The sequence below is a fragment of the Protopterus annectens genome, chromosome 9.part0 (genome assembly GCF_019279795.1).
Source record: "Protopterus annectens isolate FY-2018-M chromosome 9.part0, PAN1.0, whole genome shotgun sequence".
Taxonomy (NCBI): Eukaryota; Metazoa; Chordata; order Ceratodontiformes; family Protopteridae; genus Protopterus; species Protopterus annectens.
Genome location: NC_056743.1, coordinates 1,270,170,464 through 1,270,193,299, shown reverse-complemented (window position 1 = coordinate 1,270,193,299; position 22,836 = coordinate 1,270,170,464). Strand labels below are relative to the sequence as shown.

Sequence of the window (22,836 nt, the reverse complement as noted above, 5' to 3'; positions counted from 1 at the left end):
GAAAGCCACAGAGGAGTGTACTCTTTGGCAGCAAGAAAACTCTGAAATGCTTGGTGCCCAAACCTATTCTTTTAGTTAGTTTGGGCACTTGGAAGGTGCTCTGAAGCTTTGTAATCTTGCCAGCTATTACATCCTTGACAGAACATAACCCCTATAACTAAGGATACTGCAGCTGTCATCAATATGATGAACACTCAAAGTTTTGGGCTTGAGAATCTCTTGGTGAAGATGCCGTGTATCATGTGATGAAATGTATTCAGTCAAAATCCTCTGACATATTTTCCTCATGAATATCTTACTGATGTTTTCCTCGGGTAAGGATTTCTGAGCACCAGGATTAACAGCCTGTAATAACTGCCTGGCTAAGGTAAGAAAACCATTTTTTGAACAGACAGCATGTGTTCTACTGGACAATGTCTAACCTTTTGATTTTTCTTTGCAGGCAACATCCGGGAAGAAGACCAACTAAGAGATGGCATTCAGCCCTGCTAAGAGGTCTCTTTCCCCAGCAACCCTGAGAAGCACATCTTGGAGTGTCTCCCAGACCCAACAAAGATGGTTCTCCCATGCCTAAATCGGACACTGGAACAGCCAAGGAGGACATGGCTGACTCCCTGTCTATAGTGACTGAAAGGACAATACCACAGGAACTCAGAGAAGAAAATTAGTGGTCTGGGGAATAACGCATGGCCACTACAGGCTCACTTACCAATGGTTAAAGCACTGACTGAGCCCACAGTGGTGGCATGGGCTCTTTATGTTCTTATTTTTTTTTTCTTTTTAGATACAGTTGGAGAAGAACTAGCAGGTTCAGAGAAGTATCCATCGTGTGGCTAAGGAAGGGACCGAAAGCCAGTAAGCAGTGCTGGAAGGAGTTAGTCAGAAGGTAAGTTATCACAGAAATGTTCACAAGCAGTACACTTCCCCACTCAGCCTCATGTCCTGTAAAAGCATCAACAAAAATGCTGTAAATCCTGCAAGACCACAAGCACTTTTCCCCAAAACACCCTGAGAGAAAAAAATAATAGATATGTTGTCACGGAGTGTACGCAATTACTAAGTTCAAAAAATCTTTTCTGGCCTATTAAAGTACTTCTCGATTCATAAAAACAGACCAATAGTTTAGTTTAAATGCTTGCAAACGTAGTACGCATTTACCATAAATACAGCCCCATGAATAAAATAAGCCCTTAACCAAAAAAAAAATGGTCCCTGACATGAAACTTCTGATATTGTGAAAAAAATGTTGGGGTTCTTAAAGGGGAAATACCACTTTTAGACATGAAATAAAATATTAGTATTATTTTCTTAAAAGGGGCAATAATTCTGTGTGGAAGGGCTCTTCTGTCAGAACATATCTGCCAGAAGAAGAAGAAGCTTAAAGGCAAATTACTGCTGCTACTGTGAAGCCTCTGCTGATTGCCCCCCCCCAACACTTTGCACCAGGGGAGGCTTTCCTCTTTGCTCCACCCTAGTTATGCCTTTGATAATAGGATGAGATGCATGGGATTTAGTTGAATCATGTTGTTGAATGAGTAGCTAAGAAACATGGGAAGAAACTACTCAAACGACTGTAAGTAAGAAACTACTTTTGAACCTGTTATTTATGGACACATAATAAAATTCTAGCAATTAAGATGCTTTTGTTCCTCCTGCTCTTTATTTATGCCAGACTTAGATGTACCATCCAAGATTCTAGATATGGAAGAATATGAAAAAGAAAATTAAGGAGATTATTTAGGACAAAAAAGGAAAGAGTGGAATGGGAAAAAAACTAATATTGACAAAGCAGTGGAGCCTTCCAGATTTGGAGACATCTAATTGTACTACGGTACCACCAATAACCATTCACCAACTGGTCTTCATCAGAGTTCTGATGAAGACCAGTTGGTGAATGGTTGAAAGCGCTTAACTGCTGCTACATTTATGTATTTCCTGGGTGTTTGATTCCTGCTTTTGTGTCGTTTTTATTCAAGTCTTTGCTGTTTGGAATTTGTTTGTTTGGCGTTATGTGGATTAAACAGTTGCTGTGAGATCGTGGTGTCTACCTGGACTGTCGCTTATTGGTGGTACCGTAGTACAATTAGGTGGTTTGCACTTCACCCGTTAGATTTGGAGACATACTTTAACACAGCTTAGATTAACACATTTGCATCAGGATAGGGACTATATGCCCAAATGGAAACACGTGATAGGCATAGTGCCCAACTAGTTAACAGCAAGATCACACTTGGGCATTTTGGGCAGATTTAGGAAAGGAAGTAAATAGAATAACATCAGTAAGTTATGCTCTGTATAGTAAAAAGAAAGACACAGGAGATAATATGAGCATTTGGAGAAAAAAACAAAGAACTGCGATTTTGGGAGCAGATGATAATAGGGGATGAGGTAATGAAGTTAGATGTTTAGGCTATTGAACTCAGATACATTTGCATACACAGGACTGATATTAAAGTTCAAGGAAGGTATGCAGCAGTTGGAAAGTAATGTTGTTAAAACACACAGTAGATTTTAAAACTGAGGTTAGAACAGAAATGGCAGACCAGAAAATACTATTAAGTAGTTATATAAGGCAAGATTAGATTTGAGAAGACAATACAGTACAAGGTTTACTCCTAGATATGCAACTAAATCACAAAAATTTTAACTTTATGCATGGAAATATTTACACAAATATTTCTATACTCTATGAGATATGAAAACATTCTCCTGCAGACAAGAGGCATATGTTGGAAATGTGTTAGTTCAGAAAGAGGTCCTTAGGAGCATATATTCTGGAAATGTAAGGACTTGTTTAAATACAAAAAATGACTTGAATGATATGCTAGGTCTTATACTTGGAAGATAATTTAACATCAGTATAGAGATATTTTTGCTGAGCTACAATAAAATAACGTACTAAACAACATGTACTAAAGAAGTGCAAATGATACTATCTTTAGTACTGATACTGGCGAAGAAAGACATAACTAGAAAATGTAAAACCAAAGAATAATTATCAATATAAGAGGTAAAAATGAGTGCAGAGATTAAAATATGGATCTGAGAACTATTAGAGATAAGAAAGAGAACTTCCATGTAAGAAAATGGGCTGCATTGGATTATTAATTTGGAAACTGAGCTTAAGCAGGATGCTGGCAAAGTGCCTAAGATCTATATATATTTAACAAAGGAGACTCCACTACAAATTGAAAAGTCACTGGTCCAATTGTTAAGACTTGTAGTAGAGTGTAAATAAAATGGTATGGCCATTAATTAATTTCTGATCTTAAATTAGGTTGTACATAGTTAATTTGTGTTTTTAACTATTTTTTGTTGAATGATCAATATTAAATCAAACATGGGATTAAGACTAAATAGAATAGCTGATTATGATACTAGGAATTGCATGCTTAATAATGGGAAGCTATTGATAAATGAATGTAAGTGCTACCTGCCTGATATGAGGCTAATTTATCAGTTTTATATAAATGCATGATAAAATGATTGTATCAGCAAATAGGCCCAAAATAACAACTGTGTCATACATACGGGGTTGCACAATATGTAATACTGAAAAAAGTTTTTAAAGTAACAGTTATGATAGGAAGGGATGAGATAAAAATGGCTATGTATAACCAATCTACAGAAAAGTCCCCAGGAATAGATGGTATTCCTGTGGAAGTTTGCCCATTCTTCTTCTTATCTTCACAAAAAAGAACAACTTATCAAAAGATCTGAAATATTTAGTTCTGTCAAAATAGTACCAGAGTTGTCTGTGGACATCCAAGGTACATTCTTCCTCATTTTTAGGTTCAGGAAAGAAAATGGGGAGATGGATAGTTTGGTTTTAAGTAAACTTGGTTTACCTTTAGGTATACAAGAAGTAGTAGTTCTCAAGGGAACCATATCTTTGTGGAAAATGAGATACAGCTGTCTCACCATGAGCTTGCAACTCAGATACTCTTCTCGCAGAGATTGAAGCAATCAGTAAAACAGTTTTCCATGTTAATAACATCAAGTCAACCAGACTAGCTGGTTCAATTGGAGCAAAGGTTATCTTCTCTAACACAAAACTAAGATCCTAAGGAGGGGCACCCAGTTGTGTCTGAGGGTCACAAAACCCCTTTGAAAAACATTTTGACATGAAAATGCATTGAAAGAGGAGAATCCATGGGCTCTCCAAGCAAAGACTGATGTGTCCGACTGCTCTGAAGCAAGGAGGGAGAAGGGGAGATCTGGATTTAGTGAAATTTGTTGTATCCACCAAGTGATTTCTCTTCTGACAAACCCCAGCACTGGAATTGGAAATGGCAAAGGATGTTGGTACTGGGACCAAAAAAACATCAGACACCATTGTATCTTTCTCATATGGAGTCTTTTCAGGGGTATCATGAGAATTATAGATGCCATGAGACCCAAAATCCTGAAGTGTTGCCTCTCAGGGGCCAGATACTGAGTGGAAATCCTTGGGAATAATCGAGCTATAGATCTGTGCTTTCTTGTGGAAGAAAAGCTTTTGAATTGAGGACTCTAGCTAACACCCTAGGAACACAATCCTTTGTAAAGGAGTCAAAACATACTTTTTAATGCCCTTTTGGAATCCCAGCTTGTCTCCAAGTAAGAGATTCCTGCCACTTTGAAAAAGACTCAGCAAAGTTAAGCAACTTGTCTAAATATGGAAAAAATGTGGATACCCTGTAGCCTGCAACAAGCTATAACTAGATCTAGACTCTTGGTGCAGTGGATAGTCCAAAGGGTAAGGCAGAAAACTGAAAATGTTATCCAGACACACAAAACCTTATAAAAATGCCTGAAGTTTGGATGAACAGAGATTTGATGATCAGTATCTTTTAAATTTAGTATTGCTAGGAAATGTGAATGAGGAAGAAGAGATAACAGGTTGTGAAGTGATATCATATTTAAATTGGGCACTATCACAAACAGATTTAGGAAAGAAAGATCCAGAACATTTTCTTTCTTTGGCACTAAAAACATCTTTGAGTAAAAAACTGTCTCACCCTAGGAAGGATGAACTGGTTCTATCACTCCATGGGACAGCATGTACTGAAAGACAAGAGGGAATAGAAAAGTTTGGTTTGGTGGGTGAGGAATTACCACCCCAGAAAGCTGAGCTTTTCCCCCATTGCCATCTGCAACCTTGATGAATGATCTTAAGAACCCATTTGTCTAAAATTATCTGCTGCTAAAAAGAAAAGTGGAGAGTCAGACTTTCTTGAAGGGAAAAGGGACTGCCAGGGTAGCTGGGGGGGGGGGGGGGTAAAGGATCCCTTAAATAGTCATTCTGATTTACTGGACTGTCCTTGGTTTTGGGGGATACTGTATTACTGTATTCCTTTTGACCCCCCCCCGAAAATTTCTTTGTAAATGTCTTGTTTACCCTCATTTTGGTGAGACTATTTTTTTTTTTTTTGCTGAAACTGGATGAACGGCTACAGAATCCATTAGAAAGTTTTGAAAAGGAGGACTGAATGCATCAACTTACCCCTTTTCATCATGCTTTTGATAGTCTCTGCAGAAGAGGAATCAAAAACTATATCTCTGTCCAAAGGAGAATAATTTAAAATCTCATTTTCCACATCATCTGTAAGGTTTTCAGACTGCAGCAATGTAAACCTCCTCAAAGCAGTACCAGTAACAATAGCACTGAAAGAAGTATCAGCTGAGTCATATGCACTGTAAACAATGAGTTGTGACCTGTAAAATGGAAGAAACTACTTTCTTTAAAGCAAATTTTCCTCACAAAAAGAAACTGCAGACAAAATATTCATAATTAGTGACACTAAAGTTTAACATATGAGCCAGACAATTCAAACTGCTTAAAATCAAAGCTGCTGAAGCATACACTTTTTTCTCATACTTATCAATAATCTTCCCATCCTTGTCAGAAACAGTTAAATTGGAATTAACCAAATGTTTAGCAGCAGTAGGAATAACTAAAGCTATAGCTGCTGGGTGAAGTTTGAGATGAGAGTACAAAAACTTAAAAGACTGAGGAACTTTATACATTCTATCTTCCCTTTTAGGGGCAGTAGGCAGACTATCAGGAAAACTGCAAATAGTGACATATACAGCAATAGGTGAAGATTCTGGAAATTCCTTCTCTAACAGCTCATAGTATTTTCTAAGGGACTGAGAAACCTCAGTGTTCTCCCACTGAAAACACTGGCACATTCTGGAAATAATCTTAGAGAAAGAGAAACCCCTGAATCAAAAATCTGAGGAGAAAACCTTGTATCTGTTACTTCATATTCCTGTCCAGATTCAGAATCATGACTCTCTTCAAGAAAGGAAGCATCTGTTTATTTTATTTTTTTTTACCAGAAAACACTTTATAAGAAAGGTCACTAGCCTGAATTAAACCCTGAGCCAGAACCAGTAAACTAATCCTGTCTAATGACATTTGAGGAGTAGATACATGTTCAGTTTTCAGCTTCTTTTAACAGGAAAATGGGGTCAGCAGTGTTATTAATGAAAAGGAAAAGAGGTGTCCCTCTTTCTTTTAACAGAAACCATCTTATAAGAAGGATCAATAGTCTGAATTAAACCATGGGTCAGACCCAGTAAATTACTAACAGTCTCAGTGAAAGTGAAGCCTCCACAGGGAAAATCAGAAACTGAGTTCTCCTACCCAACAATCAGTGCACCTACCTGGATAGATGAGATGTTTTGCTGTGGATGATAAAATCAAGAATAATTTTGTTTTTAAGGAGTGGAACTTTGAAAAAAAGTTTAGCATTATATAATTCTGACATTTTTATCTTTTATGGGACTGCCAACATACAAAAAGTTATGGTATTTCATTTATCCTTAAAATTCAAAACGTTTTCCCAGAAATAGATATGGTTACATGGCAGTTTACCATTCTATATATCCCGTCCATTATAATATTAAAAGATAAATAATTTACAGCAATCATGTTTTGATTCATTTGTTTGTTTGTTTGTGTCTTTCGGCTTTTCCCGGTTAGGGGTAGCCACAGTGGAACTCCGGTCCGCTAATGATTGGTAGTTGACTTTTACGTGCCGAGTTACCAGCCCTGATGCACAACCTTCAACAAAGGTATGCCCATTCACGCCTGTCTCCACACAGAAGACACTCTAGCTGAGAATCGAACCGGACAGCGTCTTACTGTGAGGCGACAACGCTACCGTAGCACCACCACCGCGGTCTTCATATTTCTCAGAATTAGCTTAATATTAAAGCCTTAAAGTGGGATAGTTTAAGTGAAATACTCACAACATTTTTGAAAGCATTTAAAATAACATCCAATTACCATCCTTTTAATAGGAAGAAAAACAACATAAAGAATTGGTGTATCCTTTGTAATACCCTGAAAAATAACTCATGCTTGATTTGACTCTTAACACATATATATAACTCTTTAATTAATTATTTTTATTTTATCAACTAACCAATCTTATATTTCATATTTTCTTCTACTGACTGTTTACTCTTTTATTATCCCATTAAATCTTTCCAATTTATGAATAACCCATTTACTGTTATTCTGAATTGTCGTACTTCTTTAATTAAGAAGTCTTATCGTAACTTAAGTTTATTTCTCATTGTAAATAACCTATATGGTTATATTCTTCTAAGGTTGGTAAATATACGTTTTTTATACTTGTTTGTAAATTTTCTGTCTTTTTTAATTCTACTGTTGTTCAGTGTGTTATATCGTTGTTGAAAATTTCAGTAAAATATAAGTACAAATAATAAATAAATATACTGATCTCCTCTGCATCTAAATCAGAAATCTGAGGAGAAAACCCTGTATCTGTCCCTTCATCTTCCTGCTCAAATTCAGAATCTTGAATCTCTTCAGGAAAAGAAACATCCATATTTATTTTATTAGAAACCAGTTTATAAGAAGGATCACTAGTCTGAATTAAACCCTGAGCCAGACCCAGTAATCTAATCCTCTCTAAGGAAATTTGAGAAGGAGTAGACACATGTTCAGTTTTCTGCTTCTTTTAACAAGAAAATGGGACCAACAGTGTTATTAATGGCAGCAGAAGCAGGTTCCCCAGGGATGGGCACAACATTCTGACAAACAGGAAAGAAAAGAATGTCTCCGCCTTGCTTGCTGAGGGGACCCCAACAGCCACAGAGGACACTGCTAACCTCCTTGATCCATAGTAGCTGTAGGTGAGACACCAGAGGGGTCTGGGTAAAAAATGAATAGTCTGAGGAACCAGCTTTGGCTGCAGCAGAGTCATCCTCCTGTGACTGAGGCAAACTGCTAGCCTGAACATCATAAGCCAACTGTTGATTCCTGAAAGCCTGCCTCTTCAATGGTAGGAAAGCTCTGAAGGGTTTAGAACCCAAACCTGTCTTTTAGTCAGCTCAGCTCAAACTGACTGATGGTTTGGGTGTGTGGAAGGTGCCTTAAAGCTTTGGAATCTGAACATCTGTTGTATCCTATAAAGGATAGAACCTGTATAGTTAGCAGCAGTGACAGATATGATTAGAGTTGCACCAGCTGTCACTAATAGCCCAGCTATTATGACCTAATACTGAAAAACTAGCAAAGCCATTTAGGAAATTAACTACATAAAATGCTAAATCTGTCTCTAGGTCCCAATAACTGCACTATTTCATCTCTTGCTGCTTATAGTGTCCATACCCACTGACAGATACTTTCCTTGGTGTTATTTAAATCAAACTTGGAGCATTTTCCTTGCTTTCCATAGTCTTGATGTTGTCCTTAGGACAGCCAGTGCCAAACAAACTCTTTATTGTTAGGTTGTTATGCTACTGGGAGAACTAACACTTATATCTGTATTAGATTGGTGAAACAACTAACAATTATTGGTCATGGCAATAGATGCACAGATCAGTATAAAAACTGCATTCATGTGTTAGAGCTACAAATAACAGAGAAATAATACTTATCATGGTCGTACTGCCATCATTTCATTGGATCATTTTTTCTTAGCATTTTTTACTACCAGCCGATGCGTAATGTCACAAAGAATAAAATTACTTAAAACTGAAAGCTTGAAACTGTAAACTACCAACTAAAATAATTACCTTAAAATAATCACATGCTTCTCTACAGCAAGGCATCTAACTCAGAGGATAGCTAAAAACTAACAATCATTTTGTAAGTCAACATGGGAACAACAACACATCATTTGGCACAGCTTAGTCCTGAACTAAATATGCTATTGGAGAATTTCAGGTTTAGGCAGGGCATAGTATATTCCTACTGTGTGCATCTGATGCATGACAGTAACATCTGCTGGGCAAACCAATATGTTATTTGCACATGGGTGCAAGCTAGCACAATAAAGGAATTTTAACAGCTGAAGCTATTTCTTAGAAATACATTCTATAATTTATAATTTATAAAATTCTTGTTGCTGCTCATCTTATCTAAAATATAGAAGCAAATACTATGACCTGATGGGCAGAGTTTCAGAGGAGTTGAAATGCCGCTGTTACTGTAAAAAATATATATTCACAGTGCTTTCAACAGAACTGTGCTGTGTCATGTTTAGCCTAGTTATAGTTTTATATAGCTATTGAATGGCAAGCTGCAGCTTCCCATATGGAAGCAGCAGTAGTAATTAAAATGACAAATAACATGTCTGTTAGTAAAATTGGTTTGACAGCCTGTCAAACTGAGTTGCTCTATCAAAGTTTAGAAGCCATATCATAAGATTTGCATAGTCACTGAAAGAAGCTATCAAGTATCCCTCACCTTAATCTCCAGATACCTCATGTTGTGTTATTACTAACCACCTATCTCTGTATGGATTGCATCATGCTACAGTTCTACTACTTTATATAGTTGTTAACCAGGTGACCATGTAATGTAGTAGCCCATTTTCGGAGGCAGACTTAATCATGGAAGTGCCTGGGAGAAAGATAATGATCTAAAACTGAGGACCGAAAATGTAGAACCTAACAGTCTGGAAAACAGAAACTCTTGCAAACCTACCATATCAACAATCAGCACTGAATCATGGTCAAATGGGGCCCTATGCAGGGCAATGAACCAAGCCCCCCTCAGCCATTCCGGTGTCCCATTGTCTCCCTACCTAATTACCATAAACACTGTTCCTGTTAGTCTGCATACTATTTTCTTCTTTACTTCTTAAATGAAGACAGAGATGTGGATTTAAATTTAAAACGTTTAATTTATTTATCATTTGTTTACTATGTTAATCCCACTAGGCTAGTAGCCTCAGAGCCCCTGGGGAAAGTTTGTCCAGGACATTGGGGAACTTCCCCCTTCTCTTTTCGATAGCGAAATTTGACCAGGGCATTGGGTAAGTTCTCCCTACTATTCTCAATAGCTCAGGTGGATGTAAAAGATCTCACAGCACCTACAATCAATGCAGGCAGATGGAGCCTCAGTTTAACATCTCATCCAAACATGACACACTCAGAATTGCAGCACCCCCTTATACTACACGGCCGTGTCAGCAATCCATTTACGTGTTGTGGAAGTAGAACCCATATCTTTCTCCACCAAAGGTGAGTGTGCTACATGTTATACTTACTAACATGACTTACAGTTTTTATAGCGCAAACACTAATGACCATTTGCTAAACAAACAGCTGCATATTAAAAACAGACTTATCATGAGCAAAATAAACTTCTGTTCCCTTAAAGCTCACATCATTGAAAATGCATTGAAGTTTAGATTTATTGATAATGCATTGAAACTTACATTCATTGAAAATGTATTGAAACTCAAACTCACATTCATTGAAAATACACCCAGCCAATGGCAGATTTAGTGTACCTTGGTCCCTAAGCTCTTTTCAAACCCTGGACCCCTGCATACATTTTTAGGACCATGCAAAAATACATATGTTGTTTGATTCACCATCTTGATTTAATGTATTTTTTGATAAATGCAGGATCATTTATTAGAGTGCATTTTAAATTTGTAGTTTTGAGTATTTTTTCCATTAAGCAATCAAAAAAACGTGTGAACCAGTAAATGACAAAAGTACCAAATTCGAACATTTTAACCAACTGGTAGTTGGTATAGAGGATTAAGGCTCTTGTCAGCTATAGCTGAGGTAAAAGGTTTGAGCATGCACAAGTTAATTAAGTTAGTAAAATGAAATAAAATGCACCAAGTTAACACACAAACATACATTTATTCAAACCAAAAATAGAAAAAATAAAAATGGTTAGCGCTTTCACAGCTACACTAGTTGCTTCATCAGACACAGTAGTTTAACATACTAAAGCTTATATAGAAGATGCAATAAAGTCAGCTGACAATCCAGTAGTCACATGTTCCAATGCTTATAAATGTGTAACATTAAATATACGTAAATGTAAATATACATAAAAACATAAATAAATATGCATTAATAAACTAATAAATGGTTAAAACATTACTATACATATATATAAAAGACCTAGGTAATTTAAAAAAAAAAAAATGAGTTTCTGACTTCATGTCCTTCAGAAAATATAATAATGCAAAATCTGTCATTCTAGCAACTTTCTACTTTTATAGAAACAATATTTAAAATCTAAACAAAAAGAATACGAACGACTCAGGGTAAAAACAAGGTGTATAAAACAGATACGTAAAATGAAATAAAATACTTAAAGAAATATAATTCTTCTAGTGCTTCAATGGTCTGGCTTTTAAAAAAGGTTTTAAGGAACTAATTAAGTAAGTAAACTGCCCTCTATAACAAAGGTATTTCACACCCATGCAATGGAAAAGTCCCCGCTATCTGCTGCAAGTTAGTCAGTAAGCACATTGCTTTTCTTTGGAAAGCAAGTCTCCCACTAAATTGTCCATACCTGAGTATATCCATTCAAATAGAAGGAAGGCTTCACTTCGAAAATAAAATCTTGCATGTGTGCTGTGTCTGTGTGCATCTACTTCCAAAGCAGTAAGCAGACGCATGCAAATGCAACACAACATGACAGGAAAATAGGAAAAATGTTTATTTGAATTAAATTTTTAATAATTAAATTAATGTTGTGGCTGCCCCCCCCCCCTCCAGGCAGCAGGATGTGGGATGGGGGGTGTCCACCTGCAAAATAACTTGCTTTAGGAAATAACCTGCCCTTTTAAGTCAGAATTTGAATGATCACTTTCAGTCACTTGTGCCCAAGATTTTGGCTGTTCAACCATGGGAATCTATTTCATCCTATCTTTTTTTGTCCACAGGATCAACCCAATTGATCCCCTTCTTGCACCCAACTGACCCACTTGTTCCTCCTTCAGGGCAAGAGCCAGTAGAGGGGAGAGTCAGTTGTTAGGGAGTGGTCCAATTGCAAATTACGCAAACTGTCCTAACTCTACCTCCTTAGCAGCTTGCAAGCTCTACCACAGCTGTCTTTGAGGAGAAGGTATATGCATGCTTCTGAGTATTTGCAACCTCCCAACTAAGTGGCACACCACTCTGCAGGTGATACAACTATACTTCTGCAGGTGACATCAACTGCAGTGAGTCAAACTGTCTCCCTTCCTCCTTCCCTCCCCCTCCCCAATATGGGCAAGCTGGCATTGGATGCTCACTCTCATCTTCCCATGTTTAGTCCCTCCAGTGCTCATGCTGCTAACAGAACATTGGTCATCTGGGGTGCAGTCAGTGCTTTTTCCCTGTGTACCAGAGGCCTGGTTATTTTCATCCTGTTATCTTAAGTTTGATTACCATGTAACTGTGAGCAAATGACTGTATCAGATCAGTGCTCACTGGTTGTCCAGAAAAGAGACAGTTGTGCCTGGTGGGCCTTATTTAGTTCATAAGTGAGTAAAATATAAAACAAAACAAATGAGTTTACAGAACAGATCCCTAATAAAATCCGCTTTAGTTGGGACATGCTAAGACCTCATTACTCTTCCTGCTATAATAATTTTTATTATGTGAATGCAAAGCATCATGAATTATTCAATTTTTACTTCAACTGTATCTTACTGTAGAAAGTGATTCTCCGGAGGCCCTTTTTTACTTGCACTTTAATATTTGCTCCTACCGGATGGGAAACCAAGAACAGTCACAACTTACCTTTTGGCATGTCTCCATGAACTCGTCAAAAGTCACTACACCGTCTTGGTTTCTGTCCATCTTCTGGAATAAATAAACAAACATACATGCCTTATTTCTATCTTAAAAATGCTTATCAATATGTTTTTATTCTTTAGAGAAGATTACCTGAAAGAATTTCTCCACGTGTTCCAGAGGGGCATCCTCCCGTACAGATGGATATGTATATCTTCCCATCATGTCATAAATAGACGTCACAATCGCTAGCATTTCCTGCATTGAATGAAAATAAGTATGATATGTAGGCGGGAAAGAGAACCAAAAATTCAGCGCCTGCTGCATTCAGCAGGCCATATACTGGAATGTTTGCAAAAGTTGAAACATAATATCTAACATTTCAGATTTCTGGAAACTTTCAGCTAGTGCCAGATTAATATCTGTTGTAAGATGTATATACCAGGGAACAGCTAACTTTTAACTTAGCAAAGCATAAGTGAGATGCCGAGATGCAATCTATCTCCAAAATTTCTTTTATAGAGTTTCAGAGCTGAACATGAGATTAAGTGACTTGCTAAAATTAGGTTTCTCTGATTGGTGTTAGAACTTCAGCATTATGCATTTCAAGTTTTCCATTCTGATATGGACAATTTGCCAAACTCTGCCTGAGGAGTTGGAGTTCATACTCTGTATTTTGCTTCCTACTCTTATTTCACTACCCCTTATCCACTTTTCCTCTTTCCTCCCTTCCCTCACCCATATTCCTTTTTTTCTTTGTTGTACATCATGAAAATATAGAAGCACATCTAGTATTGCTTTTTCCTCAGCCATTTTTTGCATGCACACATAAAATATGATGCAGTGGTGATTTGTCTTACTATGCATGCTTACTTTTATTCCGTTTATTTATGTTGCGTTCAGTGCAGTACATTGTATTCTTCGTCATTTATTTCTTTGTACCTCGGGCTAAGACTCAAAGTGGTCCACTGTGATCAATGTTCTACTCTGGCAAACAAATTCAAATAAATAATAATTTTATTCTGTACTGTTTGTCAGTGTTCTGTGTTATCCACAGAACTCATGACATTATTAACAAGAATCTGACTGCAGAGGATTACAGATATTTGAAGGACTACCCTGATTCACTACAATACAATATATTGCTTTGTCACACTCTGGTTCTACTACTTACAATGCTGTATTGTGTTACTAATACAATCCTTTAGATAGTGAAAGAAATGTGCTACATTTTGGTGGCTGTGGCAAGGATACTGTCACTAGTGTACAGTGGTACTGATAGAGGGATTGTGACTAGTATAACTTGACATAAGTAAAGATCATGGTGCAGATGCATAATTCCACAGACTACATATGACCTGGCGATGATGCACATATCACATGTAGGAATAGGGTCACCAATGTTTGCTCATTTATGATTATAGGATTGATAGCACTAGTATATACCACATATTACAGGAATGTAGTATAACTAGTATAGTAAACTATATGTTTATATAGTTATTCTAAATGCAACTTAATGGCAGGTATGACATCACTAGTGTACTACTCCATTGCAAGAAATTTCTCCCTGGTGCTATTAGTGTACCCTGTTGCTGGCAGGTAGGATGCCAGTGCTGTATAACAGTTCTAAGAGACACAGTGTCACTAAAATAAGTCATCACTGACAGGGGCAGTTCCATTATGTGTGGCCCCGCACCAACAAGAATGACATTAGTGTGCCATTGGGACACCAGTTATGCATTATTAAGTGTAACCTGGTAGTGGCATTCATGGCATAGCTAGTGTGCACTTCCACTTCCAACCACATCACATCATCAGCATACAACACCACTAACATGGAAGGGCTCATGCCACTGTGTAAGTCCTGGCACTGAGAAGGGTGTTGTCACTAGTGAACAGCAATACTGTCAGGAACAATGTCTGTATACGTGACCAAGAAATTGATGGCTGTTTTGCCATCCTCTGCACTACTAAATATGAGGATGTCACCAAGTGTAACTTGACAGTGGAACAGTTTGTGAGAACTACTGCCACTAAGTTTGACCCTACACTGACAAAGATTATTCTACCGATATGTGATGTGACTCCAGTGAACAGTATAATCAGTGTGACCTAACACTGTTAGGAATGATGTTACAAGAGTGTGTAGCACTGCTAGAAATTATATGATGAACACAGACTGAGAATAACAGGGATGGCACCAACAAGGCATTTCCAGGCTAGAAAGTTATCACTAGTGTTGCAAGTTTGTAGCACCCAAAATAGAAGTGATACCAGTGAGAGTGCTCTGTAAGTGATAGCACTACTATCAGTAGTATGCAGTATCATTGTTAAGAATGGCAGCATTGGACTATGTATCATGATGGGTGCCACTTAAGTGTGTCACCATTAACAGGAATGGAGCCATTAGTGTAAACATCACTGATTGGAGCTGTGTCACTAGTAAAAAGTATTACTGTGGGGGGGGGGGGTGTGTGTCACATATTTACGTTACCAGTGAGATGCATGGTGTCACTACCTGTGACACACTACTAGCAAGTACAGTGTCACTATTCTACAGAACTACTGACTTGGATTATATTAATAAGTGTGGTTTGGTATTTCAGTACTTTAGTAATTCCTTGCCAGGAATAAAAACATACCTGTACTTTTTAAAAGTTTTAGGGTAAATGTACATCTTTTCCTTGCATGGCTCATGAAATAACAGAAGGTTGCATTGGGAGGCAAAACCTAATGAATATGCTTGTGTCTGCAATTGGTACTTAAAATGAGCACAGGAATGTCTGCCAACAGAAGGTAAGACAGTAAAAAAAACTTTCATAGCATGCAAATCAGTCTCCAATTAATGAAAGATTTCTAGAATGGTATTAATTTTCTCATCACGGCATGTACAGGCTCCATCACAAAATTATCTTTATCTCACAAATTCAACACTTGCAGAGATGATCAAACACTCCTTGCAACATGCCATCCCAGACTAAACATGCATTAGTGGCTTGAATAACACTCCTGTTTGTACCAGTTGTCTGTGTGTAACTTTTAACTTCAGGAAGAGAAGTGATAGTGAATCATTTTTGTATCATAGTCACAGGCTCTACAGCTGCAGCTGATAGCCAGCCTAAACTAATTTTCCTAGCTGCTGCCATCCTAGCTGTGCCTATAACATTCCCAATAGGTAAAAACTTTCAGGACAGTTTCTGCATCCTCCAAATTAATGGAAGCCATCATCTTACCACTTTACAAAGGGGGTCCAGGCATGGAAAATACAGTTGCATACATTCCACTTACCTGTAACAGTAGATGTTCTTAGAACACTCTGTCTTAATGACATATGGGTAGCAGTGTTCTACTACTGTATGTCTGGCAGTCTGTCAAAGCTCCTCCCACTGCCTTTCTGAGAGGGTGAAGAACAAATCACCTGCTAGTACCAGAAGACCCCTTCACACTCACAGACAGAACCCTTTCAGTTTTCTAGGGTCCAACAGTTACAGCAGATGGAAACACAAGCTTTACAAACACCCACTGTTCCAAACCAAAAACCACAGACACACACACACAAAACAAAAAAGATGGCTGAACCAAAACACAACAGCAACTCCCACAACCAACTATATTCATGCAACAAAAGAAGAATGGTGGGTAGGTACTGCCAGTAAGGCAGTGTGTTCTATGAACTATTAAAGTTAAGTTGAATGTATACCACAGTACAATGTTCAACAAACACACTGCCTTACTGGTATATGGGTAGGTTCCCAAAGCTTACTCAACAGGGAGGAGGAAGAATATGGGTCCAGGACCACCTGGGGAATGGTCGTTGTGAAGTCTGCTCTGGATTTAAAAATTGCATCCAGTTCGGGTCTATATTATAAACTCAAAGGTGTACAGAATGTCGAAAACCTTTTCATCGACACATATGTGTCGAACATCCAATTCAGCGAATGGCCACATCATCGATTTCTTTCCAACTTTATTGTACAGGACTCTAGCTTATTTTGTAGGGATAACTGGATATTGGTGAGGAGTGGGGCACCATATAAGAGCGAGGAGAGGAGGAAGGTATGAGCAACAGTCTGTTTGGAAGAGCAGTTAAGAAAATCTTTATGTCTGTAGAGGGATCCTAGTTTTTGGTGTGTCTTTTTGATAGAGATTTGGACATGGAGATCAAAAGTAAGGTTTTCATCTAAGATGACTCCTGGTAGTTTTGTATGAAGTACTATGAAAACCAAATAACCACTCAAAAAAAGCACCAAACCAACAGCAAAAAGAATAAAATCCAGTTGAATAAAAAGATAAATCCAGTAGATTAAAAGGATTTAATAGTATATTCCACACAAACAGTAAATGGTCCAACAATGAAGTACACAAGGCAGTACAGATAAGCGCTTTCGTCTGTCTCAATGCAGACTTTATCAAATCTAACCATGCTTGTAGCCATTATAGTTTAAATAGTGCTACCAATTAACCTACCAAGTATTTAAAAATACAGTATCCTAATAAATGAATGATAATGCACAAAAAATAAAACATGTAAAAAAATATATTTAAAAAAATTATTACAAATTAGCAGCTCTCTCCACCAAAATAGGTTTCAGAGACAAATGCTCATTCAACCCAGGTGGTTGACATGAGTTTAAATGAAGCTGCCATTTCAACTCACTTTTGTCTACTTGGTTGCCCCAATTACCCCCTCTGGGATTCTTAGGAACAGTCTGAGGTGACATTAAGATCCCACTGTGACACACTGTCCACAGTTAACAGTCCTTATACTAAGTCGGGTTATTCTAATTCCATGATGACTCAGTTTGGCTCATTTGGTCACAAGGTGAGAAATGTACTCAGTAGAAACTGGGTGACTTTGGAATGTAATAGTGAAGTTGTCAGTTCTCTGGGGAGAGGTCCGACTTTCACCCATAAAGTTGGTAACAACCTGAAATTCTTTTTGAACACCCGATTGTTAGGAGAGATGAAAGGGGTACGAGACCATGTGGAAGATGCAACTATTGTACATATGTGGTTAAAGCATTGGATATGGAGGTGGGGGATCCTCCTTCTAGGGTTATGTTAGCTGGGGGTAATTGCAACACTTGTGGACTTGTTTACCTTAGTGTTTGCAATGCCTGTTATATAGGGAAGACAGAGAGGTCCCTCAAGAAGAGAATTTACAAACACATATATACAATTAACACTAAAAATTTAAATAATGCTCATTGTAAACATTCTCTTACTTGTGTAGGTTTCACAGGCTTCAGATTTGGCATTTTAGAAGTTGTTCCTAAGAATCCTAGAGGGGGTAATTGGGGCAACCAAGTAGAAAAAAGTGAGTTGAAATGGCAGCTTTGTTTAAACTCATGACAAATTTGTCTCTGAAACCTATTTTGGTGGAGAGAGCTGCTAATTTGTAATAATTTTTTTAAATATATTTTTTACATGTTTTACTTTTTGTGCATTATTATTCATTTATTAGGATACTGTATTTTTAAATACTTGGTAGGTTAATTGGTAGCACTATTTAAACTGTAATGGCTACAAGCATTGTTAGATTTGATAAAGTCTGTATTGAGACAGGCGAAAGCGCTTATCTGTACTGCCTTGTGTACTTAATTGTTGGACCGTTTACCGTTTGTGTGGAATATACTATTAAATTCTTTTATTCTACTGGATTTATCTTTTTATTCAACTGGATTTTATTCTTTTTGCTGTTGGTTTGGTGCTTTTTTGAGTGGTTATTTGGTTTTCATAGTTTCTGGGTTACCACCCATACCCACTGTGTACTTTTAAGACTGTTTTGTATGAGGTACTACTTATATGGTGGTCTTGTTTTGAGAGTATATGATGAATTCAGTCTTATTTATGGAGATAATTTTCTTGGGGGTGAATAACAGCAGTTTGTTTTTTTTTTGGGGGGGTTAGAGAAAGGTTATCTGTCATCCATGTTTCAGTGGAGTTGAAAGCATTCTGGGTTGTATGCAGGAGTTCAGTAATAGAGTTAGCAGAGCAGATTATGGTAGAGTCATCTGCATATTGAACTAATGTACCATTAATAAGATTGGAGTGGAAATCATTGATGAAAATACTGAAGAGTAGGGGGCCTAATACAGAGTCTTGGGGGACACCTGTAGATGTTTCAAGGAAAGGAGAGAAATAGTTTTGTCATTTAGTATACTGTTGTCTGTTATTTAAGTAGCTGGTAAACCAATCTAAGGTCGAATGGGAGATACCTAGGTTTGAGAGTTTGGTGAGTAGCAGAGGGTGGGAAATAGTATTGAAGGCTTTAGAGAGGTCAAGAAATAGAGAAGATACGAGTCTGCCGATATCTCAAGATCAACTGACTGTATCCAAGAATGATATAAGTGCAGTAGTTGTGCTGTGAACTGGCCTGAAACCATGCTGAGTTGGGGAAAGAAGCTGGTTTTGAAGTAGATAGCTGAGAAGTTATTTATCGGTTTTCTCCACGATTTTAGAAAGGGAGAGAGAATAGGAATAGGTCTAAAGTTTGAAATATCTGTGTTGTTGCCACCTTTGTGAAGGGGTAGAATGAAAGATTTTTTTTCCAGATAGTAGGTATGTATGTCTCCTGGATAGATCTGTTGATGAGTATGCTGACTGGATAGGCAATGGCTTTAGCAGACGTCTGAAGGTATTCTGGGGGTAGGTTGTCTGGTGCGTTAGAGCATGGTTTCAGTTTGATAAGCAGTTTTTTGATAATAAGGGTGGTTATAGGAGAGAAGAAAAAGGTGGGTGGAGGAGATAGCATTTTGTGAGTTGGGCTTTGGAGGGTGGGAGTTACTGTCACTACTGATTTGGGGGAAAGGTTGTTGTGAGGCTCGATATTGTATTGATGAAATAAGTGTTGAAAGGGTAATTGTTTCATTTTTTTATATTGTTTGTTATCCAGGCAAACATGTCTTCTAGAAGGGAAATGTTATCACCTGAGGGAATATATATGGCTGTGATACAGAGAGTCTTGGAATTATTCAATCTTAAGAATGATATTAGTATCCCTGTTGTGGAAAATTTTGGAATTAGGTTGAAATAAGGAACAATTGAGTAGGTACTTTGGTAGAGTATGGCGATACGTCCTTCTTCTCTTTTGTGTGGTCTGTCAGCCCTTAGACAACTGTAGCCTGGGGGAAGGAATTCAGTGTCTTCTATGTATGGTTTCAACCAAGTTTCAATTGCTGCTATTACGTCCGGCTTATTTGGTGTTATCCAGGCATGGAATTCTGGTATTTTATTTCTTACACTTTGCAGGTTGAGGGTTGTAATATTAAATGTTTTATATGAGTTGGAAGGGCTGAAAGTGGGATGGTCAGGTCTTGGGTTTGAGTGGATGTCTCCAGACTAGCTTAACTTGGATTGCATATGAGGATAGTTCAGAGGTGGCCAAATTTTTTTCTGGCAGTTGTTGAGAGGTATATTGTTTAGGGTAACTTTTCCTAGAGGAAGTAACTTATATTTAGCATACAGTAGTGTGTTTGGTGTGAATAGGCTGGGGGACATGTCAGAGTAACTAGAGTGAGAGGTGAGGATTCAGTGTAAGTTATACAAGACCTGAGAAGTGTGAAGGAAATATGTAGTGATGTTAAGTGAGATAGAATACAGAAACATGCGTCCAGAGAGAAGAGAAGAGGGAGAGGAGAACTGGTATGAGACATAGTGGATTGGGTAGAGAACTGTGGGAGAGGAAGTAAGAAATCAGTAGCAGTAGTAAGTTAGGAATATTTTGTGAGGAGCGGTTGTATTTAATTAGATGTACCTAGGCAAGGGCTGAGGAAACAGTAAGGGTGTTAGTGATGAGGGAAGAGATAAGATGGTTGGGGTGGAGTTGATTGGTTACTGGATTTAGACGGGAAGGGTCTTGATAAGTGTTAATGTAATTGATTTAGGGATGAGTGGGAATGGGGCAAGGTAGGGGAGTGGAGTGAGCCCAAGCGCAGCGGGCTGGCCTAGGCAAGGTGGAGACTGGCTTAGAAAAACAATCAAAAATGCAGGTAGGTTGTTGGAGAGAAACCACAAGGTGAGGTGGAAAAGTAGGATAACAGAGAAAGACAAAAACAGTGATAGAGGGGAATTAGAGAAGAGACTAGAGGAGGTATGGACAGTGATGGTAGAGTGTGGAGGGGTAGAGATGCGGCAGACCCAACAGGAGAAAGAGAAGCAGAGTAGGTAATAGGACGATAGACACAAAGAGTAAGCACTTAAATAGTGCAGTAGAAACAGAGATAAAGATGGAAGGATAGGGCATAAATAGAAGAGACTTGATAGCTTAAGTTAGGAGGAACTGTAGAAGGACTGTGGTGCTGTACAAGGGACTGTTGGGTTAGAAGAGAAAACAAGTTTCCAGTTAGAAAGGTGATACAACTTGAGACTTAAACATACAATACAGTTTGTACATACATAAACTTTGAAATAGAAGTAGTGCAGGTAATAGTTTGAAGCGCCAGGCAGGAGGTGAGATGTGATTCCCTTCTGGAGTGACATTTGAGGATTTGATGTTACTTATTTTTCATAAAAAGTCTGGCAGGCTATCAGTGAGGAGGAAGTCAAGATTGAGTGGACTACCCGGAGAGAAAAAATCATGGAGAGAAGAAATAAATAAAAAGGTTAGATGGTATTAAAACCCAATAATCAGGTACTGAGAGGGTATAGAATAAGTTGGAGAGCTCAGAGTGAAGGGGAAAGTAGGGGAATTTGAGGGACTAAGGGATAGTAAGATTTGAGTGCAAGGAGAGCAGGAGGTGTGTGTGTGTGTGAGAGAGAGAGAGAGAGAGAGAGAGGATACAGACAGGTATTAGTAAAGCAGTAGGAAGAACAAGTTATCAGTTGAAAGTTGTAAAGTATCAGTTGAAAGTATTCTCTAAAAGACCAGTCACAATGAAAAGGTATAAAAATATTTAATAATGGATAGTAAAATAGAGAACAGCAGAATACATATTATTTAGTTACAATAAACAATAAAGTTTTCAGTCACAGGGAATATAAAATTAACACAGTTGGATAGAATCTCACAAATGCAAAAAAAAATGAAAGTAATACTAAACTAATCTCACTGTACTTTCCCTAACTGAAAAAGAGGACATTTTCCCTAGATAACGCACTCAGTTTCACAAGGCAAGATGTACTGCTGAGATGCTCAGTTTCACAAGGCAAGGTGATCTACACACTGAACGGTATAACTGATCTCAACTGAACTATGATAACTGACATAGATCTTATATATCAGATTCCAAAGAAAAACAAAACAAACAACAAACTGCTGCTGCCAGAGTTCTGTTCTTTAGCTGGTTGTAGAATGACATCATATCTTGTCCCCTGAATCTGGCACAATACTCATTCAGAACTCTGTTAAGATTCTGTTGCAGCATTTTTAACATAATCAACTTTTACAAATACATTTTTAATACAAGCATCTCTACAAATCAATGTGACAGTCAAATGACACAAGATTATTTACAAAACTTCAGCCACCCATGATGGCATATGCCACACATGCACTGTCTTACTTCTTCGGGTACAGATGGCAACAACTCCCATCATCACAGGTGTAACAGAAAAAAAACAATACCAAAGGACAACCAATGTGCAATGGATTGCATATAGACAGACTGACCTTTCTTTCCCCAGAAAAGGCTTTGTTCTGCCAAGGTAGTACCTGAGCTGCCAATGCGCATTCAAGGTCCCAGGTATAAAGTATCCTCTTTCCCTTAATCTTAGGTTCTGGGAAGAACACAGGAAGATTAATAGAGTGATTGAGAGTGAATTCTGAGACCACTTTCTGTATGGAATAAGGATTAGTATGTAATAGAATCATGCCCCTATGGAAAATCAGGTAAGGTT

At 37.8% G+C, this 22,836-nt stretch overlaps 1 protein-coding gene across 1 annotated transcript in view; it reads right to left on the bottom strand.

Annotated features, from left to right (window-relative positions):
* The window catches only part of KCNIP3 (potassium voltage-gated channel interacting protein 3), a 1,359,129-nt gene that overhangs the window by 24,386 nt on the left and 1,311,907 nt on the right, over window positions 1-22,836 (bottom strand). Inside the window, exons 6-7 of the mRNA XM_044084193.1 lie at window positions 13,150-13,254; window positions 13,003-13,065 (exon numbers count right to left, since the gene is read on the bottom strand). Coding sequence (XP_043940128.1) covers window positions 13,003-13,065; window positions 13,150-13,254 — 168 coding nt within the window. The remainder of the gene's footprint in view (window positions 1-13,002; window positions 13,066-13,149; window positions 13,255-22,836) is intronic.